The sequence below is a fragment of the Solea senegalensis genome, linkage group LG6 (assembly GCF_019176455.1).
Source record: "Solea senegalensis isolate Sse05_10M linkage group LG6, IFAPA_SoseM_1, whole genome shotgun sequence".
NCBI lineage: Eukaryota > Metazoa > Chordata > Actinopteri > Pleuronectiformes > Soleidae > Solea > Solea senegalensis.
In genome coordinates, this window is record NC_058026.1 from 17,136,925 (window position 1) to 17,151,875 (window position 14,951).

The 14,951-nt window shown below is 40.1% G+C and overlaps 3 protein-coding genes across 3 annotated transcripts; 1 reads left to right on the plus strand and 2 right to left on the minus strand.

Moving 5' to 3' along the window:
- The first annotated feature begins 6 nt into the window (after positions 1–6).
- LOC122770970 (broad substrate specificity ATP-binding cassette transporter ABCG2-like) lies at positions 7–10,324 on the plus strand. The gene is made up of 13 exons (XM_044028207.1): positions 7–107; positions 2,494–2,602; positions 2,855–3,012; positions 3,214–3,365; positions 3,676–3,768; positions 4,236–4,387; positions 4,614–4,765; positions 5,897–5,986; positions 6,853–6,977; positions 7,762–7,916; positions 9,411–9,500; positions 9,627–9,679; positions 9,767–10,324. Exons 1-13 carry the CDS (start codon positions 7–9, stop codon positions 9,912–9,914), a joined length of 1,578 nt encoding a protein of 525 aa, XP_043884142.1. The 3' UTR covers positions 9,915–10,324.
- A 281-nt stretch (positions 10,325–10,605) lies between these two features.
- LOC122770568 lies at positions 10,606–12,290 on the minus strand. The gene has a single exon (XM_044027505.1). It carries the CDS (start codon positions 12,149–12,151, stop codon positions 11,201–11,203), a length of 951 nt encoding a protein of 316 aa, XP_043883440.1. The 5' UTR covers positions 12,152–12,290; the 3' UTR covers positions 10,606–11,200.
- Positions 12,291–13,063: 773 nt separating this feature from the next.
- On the minus strand, positions 13,064–14,890 carry LOC122771536 (lipopolysaccharide-induced tumor necrosis factor-alpha factor homolog). Its single transcript, XM_044029161.1, has 5 exons — positions 14,828–14,890; positions 14,624–14,704; positions 14,411–14,539; positions 13,461–13,635; positions 13,064–13,372 (listed from the first exon to the last, which is right to left on the minus strand). Exons 2-5 carry the CDS (start codon positions 14,691–14,693, stop codon positions 13,255–13,257), a joined length of 492 nt encoding a protein of 163 aa, XP_043885096.1. The 5' UTR covers positions 14,694–14,704; positions 14,828–14,890; the 3' UTR covers positions 13,064–13,254.
- Between the last annotated feature and the right edge of the window lie 61 nt (positions 14,891–14,951).

Here is a 14,951-nt window from a genome sequence, read left to right on the forward strand (position 1 = left end):
AACGTAATGGCCAAGAGAGCCGCAGCCAACCACAGCGCGCACCGAGCTGCTGTTATCTTTAGCAGCCAATCCGCTCGAACATGGCACCGGGGTGGGCGTTCTGTGCCGTGCGTAAAGACGCATGTGCGAGCCGTGACAGTCAAGACAGACGCTTCATGCTACGTGCACAGCTTTGGTCCCATATGTGCAACGACAATAACAGTGGTGTGTAACGCGATCAGCTGCTGCAACAGCTAAACATTTCAGATTTTAGGATATTACTTCCCCCATAATTTCATTTATATAACACATTTAAGCAGAATAAGGACGGAAGAGTGCGAAACGCAGGCAAAGCCACAACATTTACGCCAATAATTAAAGCAAAAGAGGAATAAAATAAAAAAAAATGTGACGCAAGAACAAGAAAGAGCGAATCTAAAGTGAACAATGCAATAAACATTGTGTAAAAATAATAATGAGACATATAAGCACATTATGTAAAAGCAAAATTGGGCTAAATGCATTATTATGATCTCATTTAATTCGGAGACGCAAACATGACATTACCATGCCAAAATAAAACACTTATATATTATATACAGTAGTTCAACACATAAGACTGCCTGACCATGCATGTTTATATGTGAACACACAATATCTCCAGTAAGCAGATTGGAAAAAAAAAGAAAAGGAAAAAAAAGAGGGTTTCCTCTTCTATCACATCGCCAGTAGCTGCCACGAGCCCGCAGGGGGCAGCAGATAGATCTGCATTATCATGACTAACATCAGTCAGACACAGCATGTTGTTCTTTTACTGTACATGAATGCAGCTCACGCAGTACAGAACGTATAGGCAGGAGACAGAAGTCTGTACCAGGAGGAGCTGGAGTCACTTTAAATGATCTGCCTTTTCCAGGATCCAATCAAACAGCGAGTTTGATTGGAGGCCTACAGGCCAAAAGTGACACACTTAACTGAACTGAATTATCCTCCTTACAACAAAGTAAGAATGTACCCACGGTTCTCAAGCTGTGGTATGCAAGCTTCCCCATTGTGGTACTTGGAGGAAAATCAGAAATGCTGTTCTACTGTATGTACCAGGGTATGTGATCAGAGTAGAGATGCATTAAGCCCAATTAAGCATTAAGCTTTTACATAATGTCTTCTTTATATGTCTCATTAACATGGCGTCGTGGCTGCAGGTCAAACTTACTCTAATACACCAATACACACAAGACATAAGATGCTGCAGGTGTTCTGTATGACATGTTATTTAAAGGTCCAGTGTGTATGAATTAGTGACTCTAATCTAATAAATAGAAGACTCCTCTGCTCACCCAACGCTGTTCCCATACATGTCGGTGAACTACAGTGGCCTTCACTTTACACAGTCTTTCTTCTTTGTTTGCATACTAAGCCCCCGCTTCAAAACTTGAAACACATTCTCTGGCTCGTCTTAGTGTGATTACACGCAAATATGTCCAATGGCTCCCAATAAATACGACCGTTAAAATGTCAACAAAGCAACTTAGAACTTAGAAAACATCCGTACAGTGTCAAGAGCTGCACATGCACCAATGTGTATACTAAAAACATTGAAAAGTAGATTAAAGAAACTGGAACCACAAAGGCTTTGGTAATGTTTCTTTCTGAACTCTAAACTCTGCAAAGCTGTGATCAGCTAAAAAAAAGCAAAAAAAAACCTTGTACATCGCACTTATGACTAGCACTTCATAGTTTGATCTACTTGAAGCTCTTACTTACTTCTAGCTCTTATTTGTACCCAAATGTTTAAATGCACTTTTGTAAATCTCTTTGGATAAAAGCGTTGGCTAAATGACATGTATTGTAATGTAAAAAGCTATTTCAATCCAATGAGTTGAGCACACACACACTTTAACAGCCTCGTTCTTCCCACGCTACTAAGTATCTGTCTCACACAGCTGCATCCCATATTCACCCAGTTACACAACTCTCAGCTCACTCTCTGGCTCATGCGTCTTTGCCTCGACACTGTCCATGACCAGGATGCTGCTCACGTCACGGGCAAAAGATTTCACATCCTTGCTGGTAAATCTGTTTTTCATTTGTTTAAGTTCAAACTTTGCAGTTTACAGCGGGCTTTTGACAATCTGGGAGAGAGTCCAACGGGCCAACTGCCTCCAGGATTGTGAAATATGTGTACTAGAAAACAGAAAAGGTTTCTTTACCTCACTTCAGGGAACACACGCATGCTTACATACACACACACAGAAAGAGAGAGAGAGTGGATTTAACATTTGTCTTTGCAGCCTGTAAAGGCCACTAGATGGAGCCTGTGTGCTTTATATAGGAAATTAATGTAATCTGCTGCTCATTTTGCTCTTCAATATCAAATCATTAGAATACAACTTCAGTTTAAAGTTTACATTTTCTTTCTGCTTCTTTTTCCTGCCTTAGTTTTTTGCAGTGGCGGAAAGAACATTTACACATTTAGTGTGTTTTAGTCCACACCGGTGCTTATTTTCACCACAGCACAGGGGTCTGTGCTGGATGCTCACTTGTGGAAAGCCTCTTCATCACTAACATCCTTGTAGAGGAGGACATACAAGACCTGGGTCTCACCGACTGTGCAAACACTAAGGTACAGATACAAGCTGGTAATTCTATATTATTCGTACATTCATGTCTTTAAAAGTATAAGTAAGTCATATCCATGGTGGCTGACATTTACTTGTTCTGTATAATGATGTGAAGCCTCAATAAAGTATATTATCTCTGTGGAAAGTTAGGTGCATGTTCAAAATGACTTAAATGACAATAACAGGAGTGATCAGTTATAGCCACCCTCTTCTGCTTAGTAACCAAGTGTTGTGTGTGTTGTGTGTGTGAACAGATAGGGACAGAGTTTATCCGTGGTGTATCAGGAGGCGAGAGGAAGAGGTGCAGCATCGGGATGGAGCTCATCACTTCTCCGTCTCTGCTGTTTCTGGATGAACCAACCACAGGCCTGGATTCCAACACGGCAAACTCCCTCATCAAACTGCTGCACGAGTACCACACCGTTACTGATTTATCAAACATATAAGACGACACATGCTCATAATCACAGCTGTCACAATGGAATTAACATTCACTTTGGTCAGATCTCTGCTCCAGCAGCACTTTCATTGTCATCTGCCATCTTTGTGTTGATGATGATGACATATGGTTTGGTTTTAATAGGTTTTTGGTTTTTTTTAAATGTGTGTCCAGCATGTCCAGGAGAGGTAAGACTGTGATCTTCTCCATCCACCAGCCACGATATTCCATCTTCAAACAGTTTGATCATCTGACCCTGATGCATAAAGGGGAGGTGGTGTATGCAGGAGCAGCAGACCATGCACTGGAATACTTCTCAGACCTTGGTACATAGTGTGTGTGTGTGTTGTCTTGCTTGTTAATGTAGTGTTTGTTTTTATAAACACTGAATGAGCACAGATAACATAACGTAGCGTAACGTAACGTAACGTAACGTAACGTAACTTAGCGTAACGTAACGTAACGTAACGTAACATAGCGTTCTGATGCTCAAACAATATTTTAAATGTCTATGTTCCAATTCAATTCTTGACCTGTCAGGGTGTGGTATACTTGTGTGGTGGATATTTGTACATGTGTCATCATCGTGGTTGTTGTTTTACATTAATATTGTGGGGGTGTTTTTTTGGGGGACAGGCTACCAAATTGAATCCTTCAACAACCCTGCTGATTTCTTTATGGATGTCACAAATGGAGAGGCAAAATCAACAATTATGTCGATCTCTGCAGGTACGATTACACATACTACACGCACACAAACACAGTGTTAAAACAACAACCCACTAAGGATGTTGCTTACGAGGGGAATTTTAGGAGTCTAATTAAACCCAGTGACTGAATTTGGTCAGAAATTCAACATCATTAGATGTTTTTTAGGACAATGCGACTATTCTGTCTATTATAGACTATTTGTATTTAATATTTAATATTTTATATTTATACTTATATATAAATATTGAAATAAATACACTTTTAAAAAAAACGTTGCGTTCCAAACTGTATATTGGAAAGACATCAAACAAGAGACATTGTATTTAATGTGTAGCTTTCAGCATTAACCAAAACACCTTGACATTTCACCGACCAAAAACCAAACCCTATTCCAGATACTGACTGTTGTAAAAAAAAGAGTGAGGGAGAGAGAAAACCTTCACACCGTCTGCCTTTATCTACAACATTGTCCTGTCTTTCCACAGATGACAGTCAAAATCCTTTGGCATCAAGGTATCGCCAGTCCTCACTGTGCCAGAGAGTCCTTGAGGAGCTCGGCCGTTTAAACCTGAGCAGTGCTGAACGCGGCAAAGGTCAAGATGAGCCAGTTGACTATGCAACCTCTTTTCTTTATCAGGTCAGCCTGCTCTGCATCCAAAGATAAATAAATCACTGCTTAGATAAGTTCATTATAAATGTACGATTGACAGAAACTGAAATGAATTCATACTGTGATGAGGCAGACTGTGTCAATCAGCTGTGAGGTCAGTGTGCTTGGCTGCCCGCTCAGTGAACCCAGTTTATCTTTTGATTGTCATTGTGGTCATAAAGTAATTCCCTTTGTGTGTGTGTGTGAGACACAGTTACGTGTTGTGTGCGGCAGGACAGTGCGGAACTCTCTGAGGAACCCTCAGACCTCTTATGCCCAGCTGGCTCTCACCATCACTTTTGCTCTTCTGGTGGGGCTCATTTATTACCAGATGCCACTGTCGCTGCCTGAGGCGATACAGAACAGGTACTGATGTGGCAAACCTGCTTTATTAAAGCCAACAGTTGTATCTGCTCTCTATGTTCACCTCTGTGCACTCCTCCTCCTCCTCCTCCTCCTCAGCTCATCTGAAAGAAGAAATTGAAACATAATGGTTTTATTTCTTATTTAATAAGTCAGGCAGACTCAAGAGCTCTCTTCCATGAAAGACCCACGAATAAAGGAGCACTTATGAAACAAAGAATTCAGCATAATAGCAATTATGCTGAATCATAGAGCACATGAAGTACAGCTTTAACATCTCCAATGGTGATGTAGTGTTCACGTTTGAAGTTCATTGTACAATGTATACAATCCTCACTTCAGTCAATGCAGATCTCTACATTTTCATCTTTACAGTGTGGATAGATTTCTTGGAATACATTGTCATACGTACATGTACTGCAGAAATATCAACAATATGAGGGAAAAAAGAGAAGCAGAAGATTCAAAATAGCCAGCAAACACAACACAAAAAGAATAGAGTTAGAGAAGAATAACATTATTACATTTAAACCACTTCTGAGGACAGCTTCAAATCATTTTCTTTGTTCTTTTCTGGAACATATTTTGCATGTCATATGCAGGAAAATGTGAAGAGACAACAATATTGAGAATATTTGTTTTAAATGAAAGTATAAAACTGATAAAAAAAAGACGAAAAAAAGGAAAAGGACTGTATAAGACTGATATCAGTATCAAGAGATTCTTTGTGATATTGGTATCAGACACAGAAAGTGTTATTCGCCCATCTTCAGTATGCATAATTATTTAGGGCTATACAGTATGTACAGTGTATGAGAGATAAGAAGCCTGGGAATCTGTGTAAATGTGTGGTAAAGACTCCATTTAAAACTAGATATTTCACACTTGTACCTTTCACCTTCATGTATATAAACAAGTGTTGGGACGTGACACCTGGAGTCATGTCAAAATTAGTGAGATAAGAAGCCTTGATGTCAAGGTGAGGAAACGTGCTTTTATGATGCTGCAATGCTATGTGATACTCTGGTTTATGGAGAGAAAACACCCAACAGATTGTTTTTGCTGACATTTTCTGATTGTCTATCAGAAGAAATGATATTAAGATAACGTGGTCGCTCTGTTTCTCAACCACAGGTCCGGAGCGTTCTTCTTCCTCATCATTAACATGGTGTTTGCGAATCTCTCTGCTGTGGAACTCTTCATAAACGAAAGGGTGATCTTCATGTGAGTGAAAGAGAGTGTCTGTTTTGTGATGTCTAATTTCATCTGCTGTTTGGAGCAGAAGGCTGAAATGAAGCTCCAGTGCGTTGTTACGACTTTATTTTCTGATTTTCACAGTTTTACACCTATTGTGCATGTGATCTGGATTTAAACATATTTGATGCCAACAGTGGTCAGTGTGTCTAATTAATGTCTTGGTATAGGAAGAACTGCTGACCAATAAATGATACACAGCAGAGGTCTCAAACTTGTGGCCCGTGATTTCATGTTGCCCATCACTTAGTATTGAGTTGTAATGAGGTATTAATTTTGCATCATAAATACGATATCGTTCCATATTCTCACATAACACTTTTATTTTGAAAGTCTGTGAAATATCGTCACACGTATTGTTATAGTGATGGTGAGAAAGATTAAAGTTTGATGCTGTATAAAGCAGGTCTCAAACTTATGGCCCATAATAATATAGTTATAATAGAGTTATTTCTGTATGTTTCTTTGAGTCATTTAGTGTCATGAATACATTTGTTATTGTGAACTATTTCATTTCAACACAGACACTTTTATTTTGAAATACCTGGCTCCGCTAGGACATTGGAATGGAAAAACTTTAGTGCAAAGCTGTTTTGAGTGGTCATCAAGACTAGAAAAGCAACCATTTACCATTACCATCGTGGTAATGTTGCTTTTTTCCAAAAAAAAGTTGGACTTTTATTCTCTTGACTGGCCCCCTTCTGGCCAGATTAGATGTTCTGTGGCCCCAGTGTCATTTGGCTGTATGATCTCATGTCAACAACTGTCATTGTTTGTGTTTATCAGTTTCTTGAGAGTCTTCCATAATGCTTTTCTTTTCTCCCCTTATTTTTAAGTCATGAAAACTCAAGCGGCTATTATCGCACCTCCGTCTACTTCCTGTCCAAGATCTTTGCTGACCTCATCCCCAACCGAGTGATCCCCATCATTGTGTTTTCATGCATCACCTACTTCATGATGGGTAATTATTTACCTGAGTTTGAGCACCATATTATTATTGTATACTACGCAGAGCCAGGACTCATGCCCTTATGATCCCATCATCCCCCAAGTACCCAGTAGAACATTAAAGGGATACTTGAGTAAAAGTGCAAGTATCTTAACAGAAAATGACTTTGCTAGGAGTTGAAGTCACGTTTTATAATATTACTTCAGTAAAAGTCTTAAGTATCAAATATAATTTTCTAATATAAAATGTACTCAAGTTTTAGAAGGGATGCAAAGGTCAGCTGATATTGGCACAGCCCCCGGTAGATAGATAATGGATGGATGGAAGTTTTAGAAGTAAAAGGAGTAAGGATTGAGCCATGGTAGCTCAGTGGTAGGGCTGTGGAAGGTTGTGGGTTCATTTCCTTCTGCTCACGTGTGAAAAATCTGTAACAACAGTAACAGTTACTACCAAATAAAATCAGAAGAAGAAGAAGAGTTGGTAATGGTCTGTATTTATTTCTTGTCTTGATGAGCTGCTTTACGCTACCGTTTTGCCATTGACACACTTCAACAAGTGGGTAAGAGCCTTGCTCAAGGTCATATAGACTAACCGAGCCAAGAAGTTAACCCACAAACTTCCAGTTGAATGACAGCTTAAGTGCAGTAAATGTTAAGACTCTTACTTAAGAAATATTATAAAAAGTGACTTCAACTTTTACTAAAGTAATTTTCTGTTAAGATACTTGAACTCAAGTATCACTTTTAGGTACTTTATACAAGACTGTGTACACATACAATGTGAATCTGTCTTCCAGGTCTGAGGTCTGGCGTTGAGGCCTTCATGTGTTTTGTTCTGACCATGTCTCTGGTCAGTCTGGCAGGAGTGGGCTTGGCTTTCCTCGTCTCGGCAAGTGTTTCGACATTTGCCATGGCTAACGTCTTAATTGCTCTGCCCTTGGTCTTCATGATGGTGAGTCACAGACACACACACTGTCCCACATACACCAGGCTTATACATGTGGTGTTTTTATGAGGGTAGAGTCGAGGTGTACTGATGAAGACCAAAAATTGCATTGACTGAAGCTCAAAACCCACTTGGTGTTCCCTGGCCATCTATAACAGTTGGCATTTTTTTTATTGACCTTGTTTCCATGTTTTATTGTTTTTTTATATTGCTTTTAGTTTATATTGTTGTTTCATATGTTGTTGTTTCGTATTTCTGTTCTATGTATTTATGCAATGTACAACACTGGTTGTTTTTAAATGTCCTATAGAAATGTATTTGGATTGGATTTGTTTGGCTCTTGGGTTATATAGTGAATACATTCTTATTGCTGACCCTTTTTTATTTTCAGTCAGTGGAGTGGAGCAGTAGTGGTTAGCACTCTTGCCTTTTCTTCATGGAGTTTGCTTGTTCTCCCCGTGTGTGCATGTTTTTTTTCTACGGGCTCTCTGGCTTCCTCCCACAGTCCAAAAACATGCAATATGGGGATTAGATAAATTAGACTTGACTGTAGGTGTGAGAGTGAATGCTTGAATGGTTGCTTGTCTCTATGTGGCCCTGCAATGGACTGGCAAACTGTCCAGGGTGTACCCCGCTCATCACCCTATGTCAGCTGAGATTGGCACAGCACCCCCCGCTACCCTCCTATGGAGGATAAAGCGGTAGAAAATGGATGGATGGATGGTGTAGAGCACTGGAGTCCATCTAGGAACTGGGCTGAGTCTCAGACACATGTAATGGGGACTTGACTCGGGCTCAGTCCGATTTCACCTTCTGCTCCACCTCTCCGTTTTGCATGTTCATGTGTAGGCAGTGTGTCCTGATTCTTGTTAAAATGGGTGTGGGGTGAAGAGATTTTTCAGGGCTCCACTTCAATGAGAGAGGTGCTGAAGATTTTTACCAGATTAACCAAATCCAAGGAGGTAGGAGGTAGAAGTATGAAATGTCCTGGAGCCAGAGCTAACTGTTCTTTCTTTGAGAAAACAAACACATTTCATGGTTCTTGTGGAGTATGTACAGGCCTTAACCGCCATAAAGCTAACATTGGTTGGCATGTTGTGTAGCTATGCTAACCAAAACAAAACTTGTTTACAGTCACTCGTTTGTACCTTAAAATTGTCCACTAGTATTCCAAGTCACTTTGGCATACAAGACTTTCTCTGACTTGTCTCCACTTTGTGGCAGACCAGTACATAATTCCATAAAAGAGATATAGCCATAGCTGACAACAAAATGTTTGTTTTGTTTTGTTTTTAAACAACAGCATGTTGAATCTCTGTCAAAAAACATTTAGCCACTTGAGATGATGTGTCACGTTCTTGAAGGAGTAGAGGTAAAAATGAGACATGGAATTGGGCCTTGGACTTGAACACTGGGGCCTTGAAAAAGGTTTTTGTGACTCGAGTACGACACCGGTGATGTGAGTAATTCTTTGCTTCATTCCCTTTTTACACCCTGTAGGTTTTCGGTGGTTATCTGGTCAGTCTCAACAGTATGCTGAGCTGGCTGTCCTGGCTGCAGTGGATCAGTATCTTCAAATACGGACTGGATGTAAGTTGTAGGATATAGAGAAGAGGTGGAGGAACAGGAGCAGGGCTGAGGTTACAGGAATGCATTTAGCAGGTCTTTATCTGAAGTGTGAAGAGTTGTTTAGCCCCCTCTGCTCGTCTCTCTCAGGCGGCATTCATCAACGAAATGAGAGGACAGGCGTTCTACAGCAACCGCACAATGTGAGTGTGATAGCCACTCCTTTAAACACAATTACCGCATCCCATACAACACACACACACACTGAGCCTCTCTTATCTATACTGCAGCATCCCAGGCGAGGTGTTCCTGGATCTCCGGGGCCTGGATTACTCTGCGTGGGGCTTCTGGCAGAACCATGTGGCTCTGCTGGGAATGACATTTGTCTGTATGTCTCTGGCCTATGTGCAGCTGCGACGAATCAACCGCTGGAAATGACACCTCTCCATTAGTTTTTATACATCTGTCAACCGTGCACTGTCTTCATCTGGTTTATGTAGCAGAAGAGAAGAAAAAAAAAAAACTTTAAACCAGTGTTTCAGTGTTTCTGCAGCATATTGTCGATAATTTCATTTATTTTAAATCCAAATATTTGCCCAACACTCAATTCCTCTCTCTTTCGCTCTCAAACATAAACAAAAACACGTGATGTAACATTTGACACCCCGGTGGATAAGCTGCCACTAAGCACACATGGTCTGTGCATGAGGGACTGTACAGCAACAGCTAAGCCCTAACAAAGCCACTTAAACTCTGTGTGTGAGTCCATACAGCACAGAAAACACTCTGAAGTTCTTTTTGACTTATTTATTTATTTTTATTTTCATCCTATTTTACTTTTTCAAAAACCATGTTCTCCATGTGAAGATTTGGAAAAGATACACACACACAACAGATATAATGAACTCCCTGAATCTCAGTTTTCTCCATGACTCCATTTAAACTGAATTGTGCACACCGTCTGTCATTACATATAGATAAAATCTGTATTATCGACTTTATGACTTCACTGTCAGATTGTATTATTTCTATTCTTGTGTCATTTTGTACATGCATTTCAAAACCATCAAACCATTTTATGGACACACGTGTAAATTCAACAGCAGGGCAGAAAGATTTGAAGAGAATGTTGATTTTATTTTTTTATTTTATTTTTTTAAATAGTATGTATATTGTCCAGGAAGAGACAAGAAACAACAAAAAAACAGAAAGATCTGTGAGCTCCAGTCTGGTGTTCTGTGTCTGAAGCTGCACCAATAGAGTAACACGCTCAGTTTTCTTTCCAAATGCATCACAGTGAGTCTCATAAAAATAAAAATAAAGAGTCAGCCTTGGATAAACATGAAAAAAACTGTATTGCATGCCAGTATTTTTGAAACACTAACACAGTAGTGCATCATTTACCTTGTTGAGAGCTCGTGTAGATCAGTGTAGGATTAATTTTGTTTTCTTAAAATCACATTGAAGACAACATTACTGGTTACTTGAACCCGCAGTGCATTGTTCTCATTATGACTCTAGAGGTGGAACAGCTGCAATCCAGCAAATAACCCGACAACCTGCAGTGATTGAGTCCAAATCTAATGTAATAAAGATTATAGTATTCAGGTGATCAGCTAAGGAATGATAATCAGTAAAGAACATCGAACACAAAGTAGCCCACACAAAAATAGAAAATGTAGTTAATTCCCCAACGTTGGGCCTCCATACATCTCATTTTACCCTCAGAAACTATTCACACCATGTGCACTCTTAATCAAGCTCTTCCCCCCTGTCACTGGCGTGTTCTCCAGCCCACGGAGCCACTCGGTACATTTCAAAACCACGCGCTCATCCACACCACAGTCCCCTTCTTCCTCATACTCCACATCATCATACTTGTGTTGCTCGTTCAGGAGTGAGATTTTCAGAAATGAGCTTATGTCTCCCAGTTCAGCCACACTGGTGTTTCTCACAGCTGCTCTGCTGTTGGGCGTGCTTTGTTTCTGCGCTGCCGTTTGATGCCTTTTACAAACGTTTTCCCTTCTGCGTCTGGAATCTGTGGCATTTCCAGGAGCAGCAGTCGCAGCACTTTCAGCATTTCTGGCTGCTGAACGCTGACGTCTCTCACTGTTCCTGCGCTGCAGCAGCAGAACAGCCTCAGGTGTGAGTGTCAGGGTGAAATGGGCCGCCTCCTCATGTCTGCTCCTTCTCTTCACCTCTGATTCACTCTTCACAAAACTCTGGCTCCCTTGTTTCGACTGCTGTGTCTTGGACAGAGACTCCCCTGAGATGGATGCAGGGAAGCTGTCAGTTTGTGATGAGGGCAACAATCTGTCCTTTCTCTTTGCCTGCACCTCTGCTCCCGTTGTCAGGTGACTCCTGGCTTGGCTCTTTTTCCCCAGCTGTTTAAGGTTCAAAGTCAGTCTCTCCTTCACTGAGCTGCCTCTGTCTTCTCTTCGGTCCCTCGTCTTGTCCAAAGTAGGAGTAGATGAAGAGCTGCTGACAGCTCTCTCCTTCCCTGTCAGTCCAGACACAGAGCGTGCAATCGTCACAGGTGGTATGAACGGCATTTTGGCAACACACAGTATCAGGTAGGACAGGAATTCAGTTGTGTGGCTAAAATGCTGGAAGAACAAAGAAGAGGAAACCAATTTACTGAGGGAAGTGACATACTCTGAGGCATCCTTGGCCATGCAGGGAACAGCACGTAGCTCATGTGCTGCTGCTGGGATCCAAAAGTGCTCATCTACTGTACAGCAGAACAGCCGACATGCTCACAGCATCTTCTGCTATCCAAGCAGCGGGAGGGGCGTGGCATGGCTCACCTCAAAAGGCGTGTATGACCTCCTGAGAGGGGAATGATGGCTTTTGCTGTGTCTCACATGCCCATTGCTCTAAGGCTCAATGATCTAAAAAAAGACTTGACTTCTAATCCTATGGTGTTATCACTGAGAGCACATTCACTACACAAAGTATGCTGTCATGCAGGCTTAACTGACATGCTGTGTTGATGATTTAAACTGTGTAACTCAACTGAGCAGTGCCAACAGTAAAATCAGAAACCAAGTAAAATTAACATATAGTCATCATTTCACAGATCTAGAAGGGGGCCACACCGGGTGCTGCTGGCAAGTTCTGACGCATGTGAACAAGTTATTCTCCAAAGTTCCAAAAAATGAACAATTCAATCCAACCAGAAAACTTTCTTATGCAGACTAATATAATAACAAATCTTTATACATGGTCAAAAAACCGCATCTCTCCTCCAAGTTGAGCAACAACAATGCTCCATCACCTTGTCTTAAATCCTCCCGCTAAATAACAAAAATGGCTCTCGCAAAACAAATGTTCTATTAAAGAATATTTTTACTAAAATAAGTTACACACACACTGTACATACATACACACACATATACAGTATATACTTATATTATATACACTTTATTTAATAGAGCAAAATATTAATACAAGTTTTTCCCCACAAAATTCAGCTTCATCCCAAGTGTCTCCATTGGCGATCATCAGATGAATGACTGATTTTTGGTGATTTTTGGTGATTTTCGGTGATATTTTTTTTGTTCATTTTTATGAAACAGACAATACTAAATGAAGATTGTCACAGAAAACATTTATTCAATACACGTTACAAAAAACATGTTAAAACATTTAATTAAAAACAGATTAATACTCACAGTTCTTAAACACTTAAACATGAATTCATCTTTTTTGTAATTATCTGGATTAACTTTGATACATATGTAAGCATTTTGCTGCAGCGATCACAAATGCCCCAAAGTCAGTCACAGCACGTCTTCTTGTGCACGTGGAGAACCCGTCCACAGCGAGGACAAGAGTGATGGGCATCCTTGAAGTGGTTCACAAAAAATGGAATCAAGCAGCATCCCAACACCAACCTGTGACACAAACTATACATCAGTCCATGTGTGCAAGTCATTGATTCTGGTTGATTACATAACTAGATTAGAAAGCGAATCTCCTCACCCGCACAGCACAAACACAAGACACATGAGCCACGCGTGTGTCCCTACTTTGTAGGAGACCTGCGTGGTGACCTGTGTCTGACAGGAGGGGCAGCTGGTCAGGCCCGGAGAATGATGCAGTTCTACCTCATAGCTCACAAACTTTGGCCTAGGGGTGGATAGAGGTGGGGCAGACACTGGAGAGTGGATAACAGGGCAAAGAAACTTATTTCTGAGCATAGTTATTTTCTTGAAGCATAGCATAAAGTAACTGCTATATTACATAAACACATCTTTCTTAAAAAAAAATTATAATGTATTGGTGTAATACCTATACATTAAAATACAAAACACATTTTCACTTTGCAAAAAAGGGTTAAAAGAATTATCACATAATTCTACTTACAGTGAACTAAGTAGCACATTATTCCTGTACCTACAGACATAAAAATTTTGCAACACTTTTATGTTTAAAAATAAAAAGGTAAAGGCAAAATAAGCTTGAGCTTCAGCCAACACCATTGTGGTTCTTTTATTTATGTGCAGAATTTAGAAGAATGTGTGTCAACACAAATGTATCTGCATTTTTACTTGTGACCGAAAAACTGGTAACGGAACTGATTCAGTAGTACAGTAATCAGTGAGTGACATTGCTGTTCACAATTAACTGGAAATTATATGGATTTTTTTATTGTTTTTGTTTTTTTAAATTAACCTGTGGGGAAAAAAACTGTTCCATTTCACAGTGACTTTACCTTTCTGACTTATATTTGGAAAGAGCAAAGTAGCAAGCAAAGTATTATTTGTATTTAAATTACAATGGACAAACATCTCTACATAAACACATCACTGAATCGTCACTGAAAATCAACACTTTAGTCGGAAGGAAAGCATGTTGCTAAATGGCAAAGATAACTGGACATACAGATGTGTATGTCCAAAATGGAGGCCAAGTTTAAAGTAAGCATGCACCTGGAACAGGCAAGTGAGTCTGATTGAAGTGGCCTTCTCCTGGGGAAAAGGAGAAAGAAGGAGGTGGTGGTGGTGGAGGACTGAAGGGTGAATGGATGTGGTAGATCTTCACATTTGTTTGACACTCATCTGGAAAAACACATTTAATTAATTGAAGTACTTTCTCTTGGCAAGTGCTTGTTTTAGACTCTAAGCACGATGAGCATGTTTTACCTGGTAAGAAGTAAGGTGGAGGTGTAGGAAATGCCTCATCTGCTTTTGATAATGTCTCCATTTGTTGCATGGGCTCATGCACTGCAGGAAAAAAAAAGAGAGAGAGAGTAATGTGTTTTGATGTTTGCAGCCAGCAGCAGTTAATTTGCTGGCCTGCCAGGTGCAACTGATTGGAGGCTTCTGATTGGTTAGAAAACATATTACCCAGAAGTCAATGGCAGGATGGTCTTGTCCTTCTCCTCAGTCGTTATATTTACTGCAGTAAACACAAACAATTAATTAATTAATTAATTAATTAATTAATTAAACTATAATGGAATAGCTCACT

Bases quoted from the DNA above. Each gene is read 5' to 3' on its own strand.
- LOC122770970 (XM_044028207.1), top strand. From the start codon at position 7: ATGGCCAAGAGAGCCGCAGCCAACCACAGCGCGCACCGAGCTGCTGTT. The intron at 2,603-2,854 runs GTACAGATACAA...GTGTGTGAACAG, and splicing joins CCGACTGTGCAAACACTAAG to ATAGGGACAGAGTTTATCCG. The intron at 6,978-7,761 runs GTAATTATTTAC...TCTGTCTTCCAG, and splicing joins CATCACCTACTTCATGATGG to GTCTGAGGTCTGGCGTTGAG.
- LOC122770568 (XM_044027505.1), bottom strand. From the start codon at position 12,151: ATGGCCAAGGATGCCTCAGAGTATGTCACTTCCCTCAGTAAATTGGTT.
- LOC122771536 (XM_044029161.1), bottom strand. From the start codon at position 14,693: ATGCAACAAATGGAGACATTATCAAAAGCAGATGAGGCATTTCCTACA. The intron at 13,636-14,410 runs GTGCATGCTTAC...TCCACTCTCCAG, and splicing joins GACTCACTTGCCTGTTCCAG to TGTCTGCCCCACCTCTATCC. The intron at 13,373-13,460 runs GTGAGGAGATTC...TTTGTGTCACAG, and splicing joins CTTGTGTTTGTGCTGTGCGG to GTTGGTGTTGGGATGCTGCT.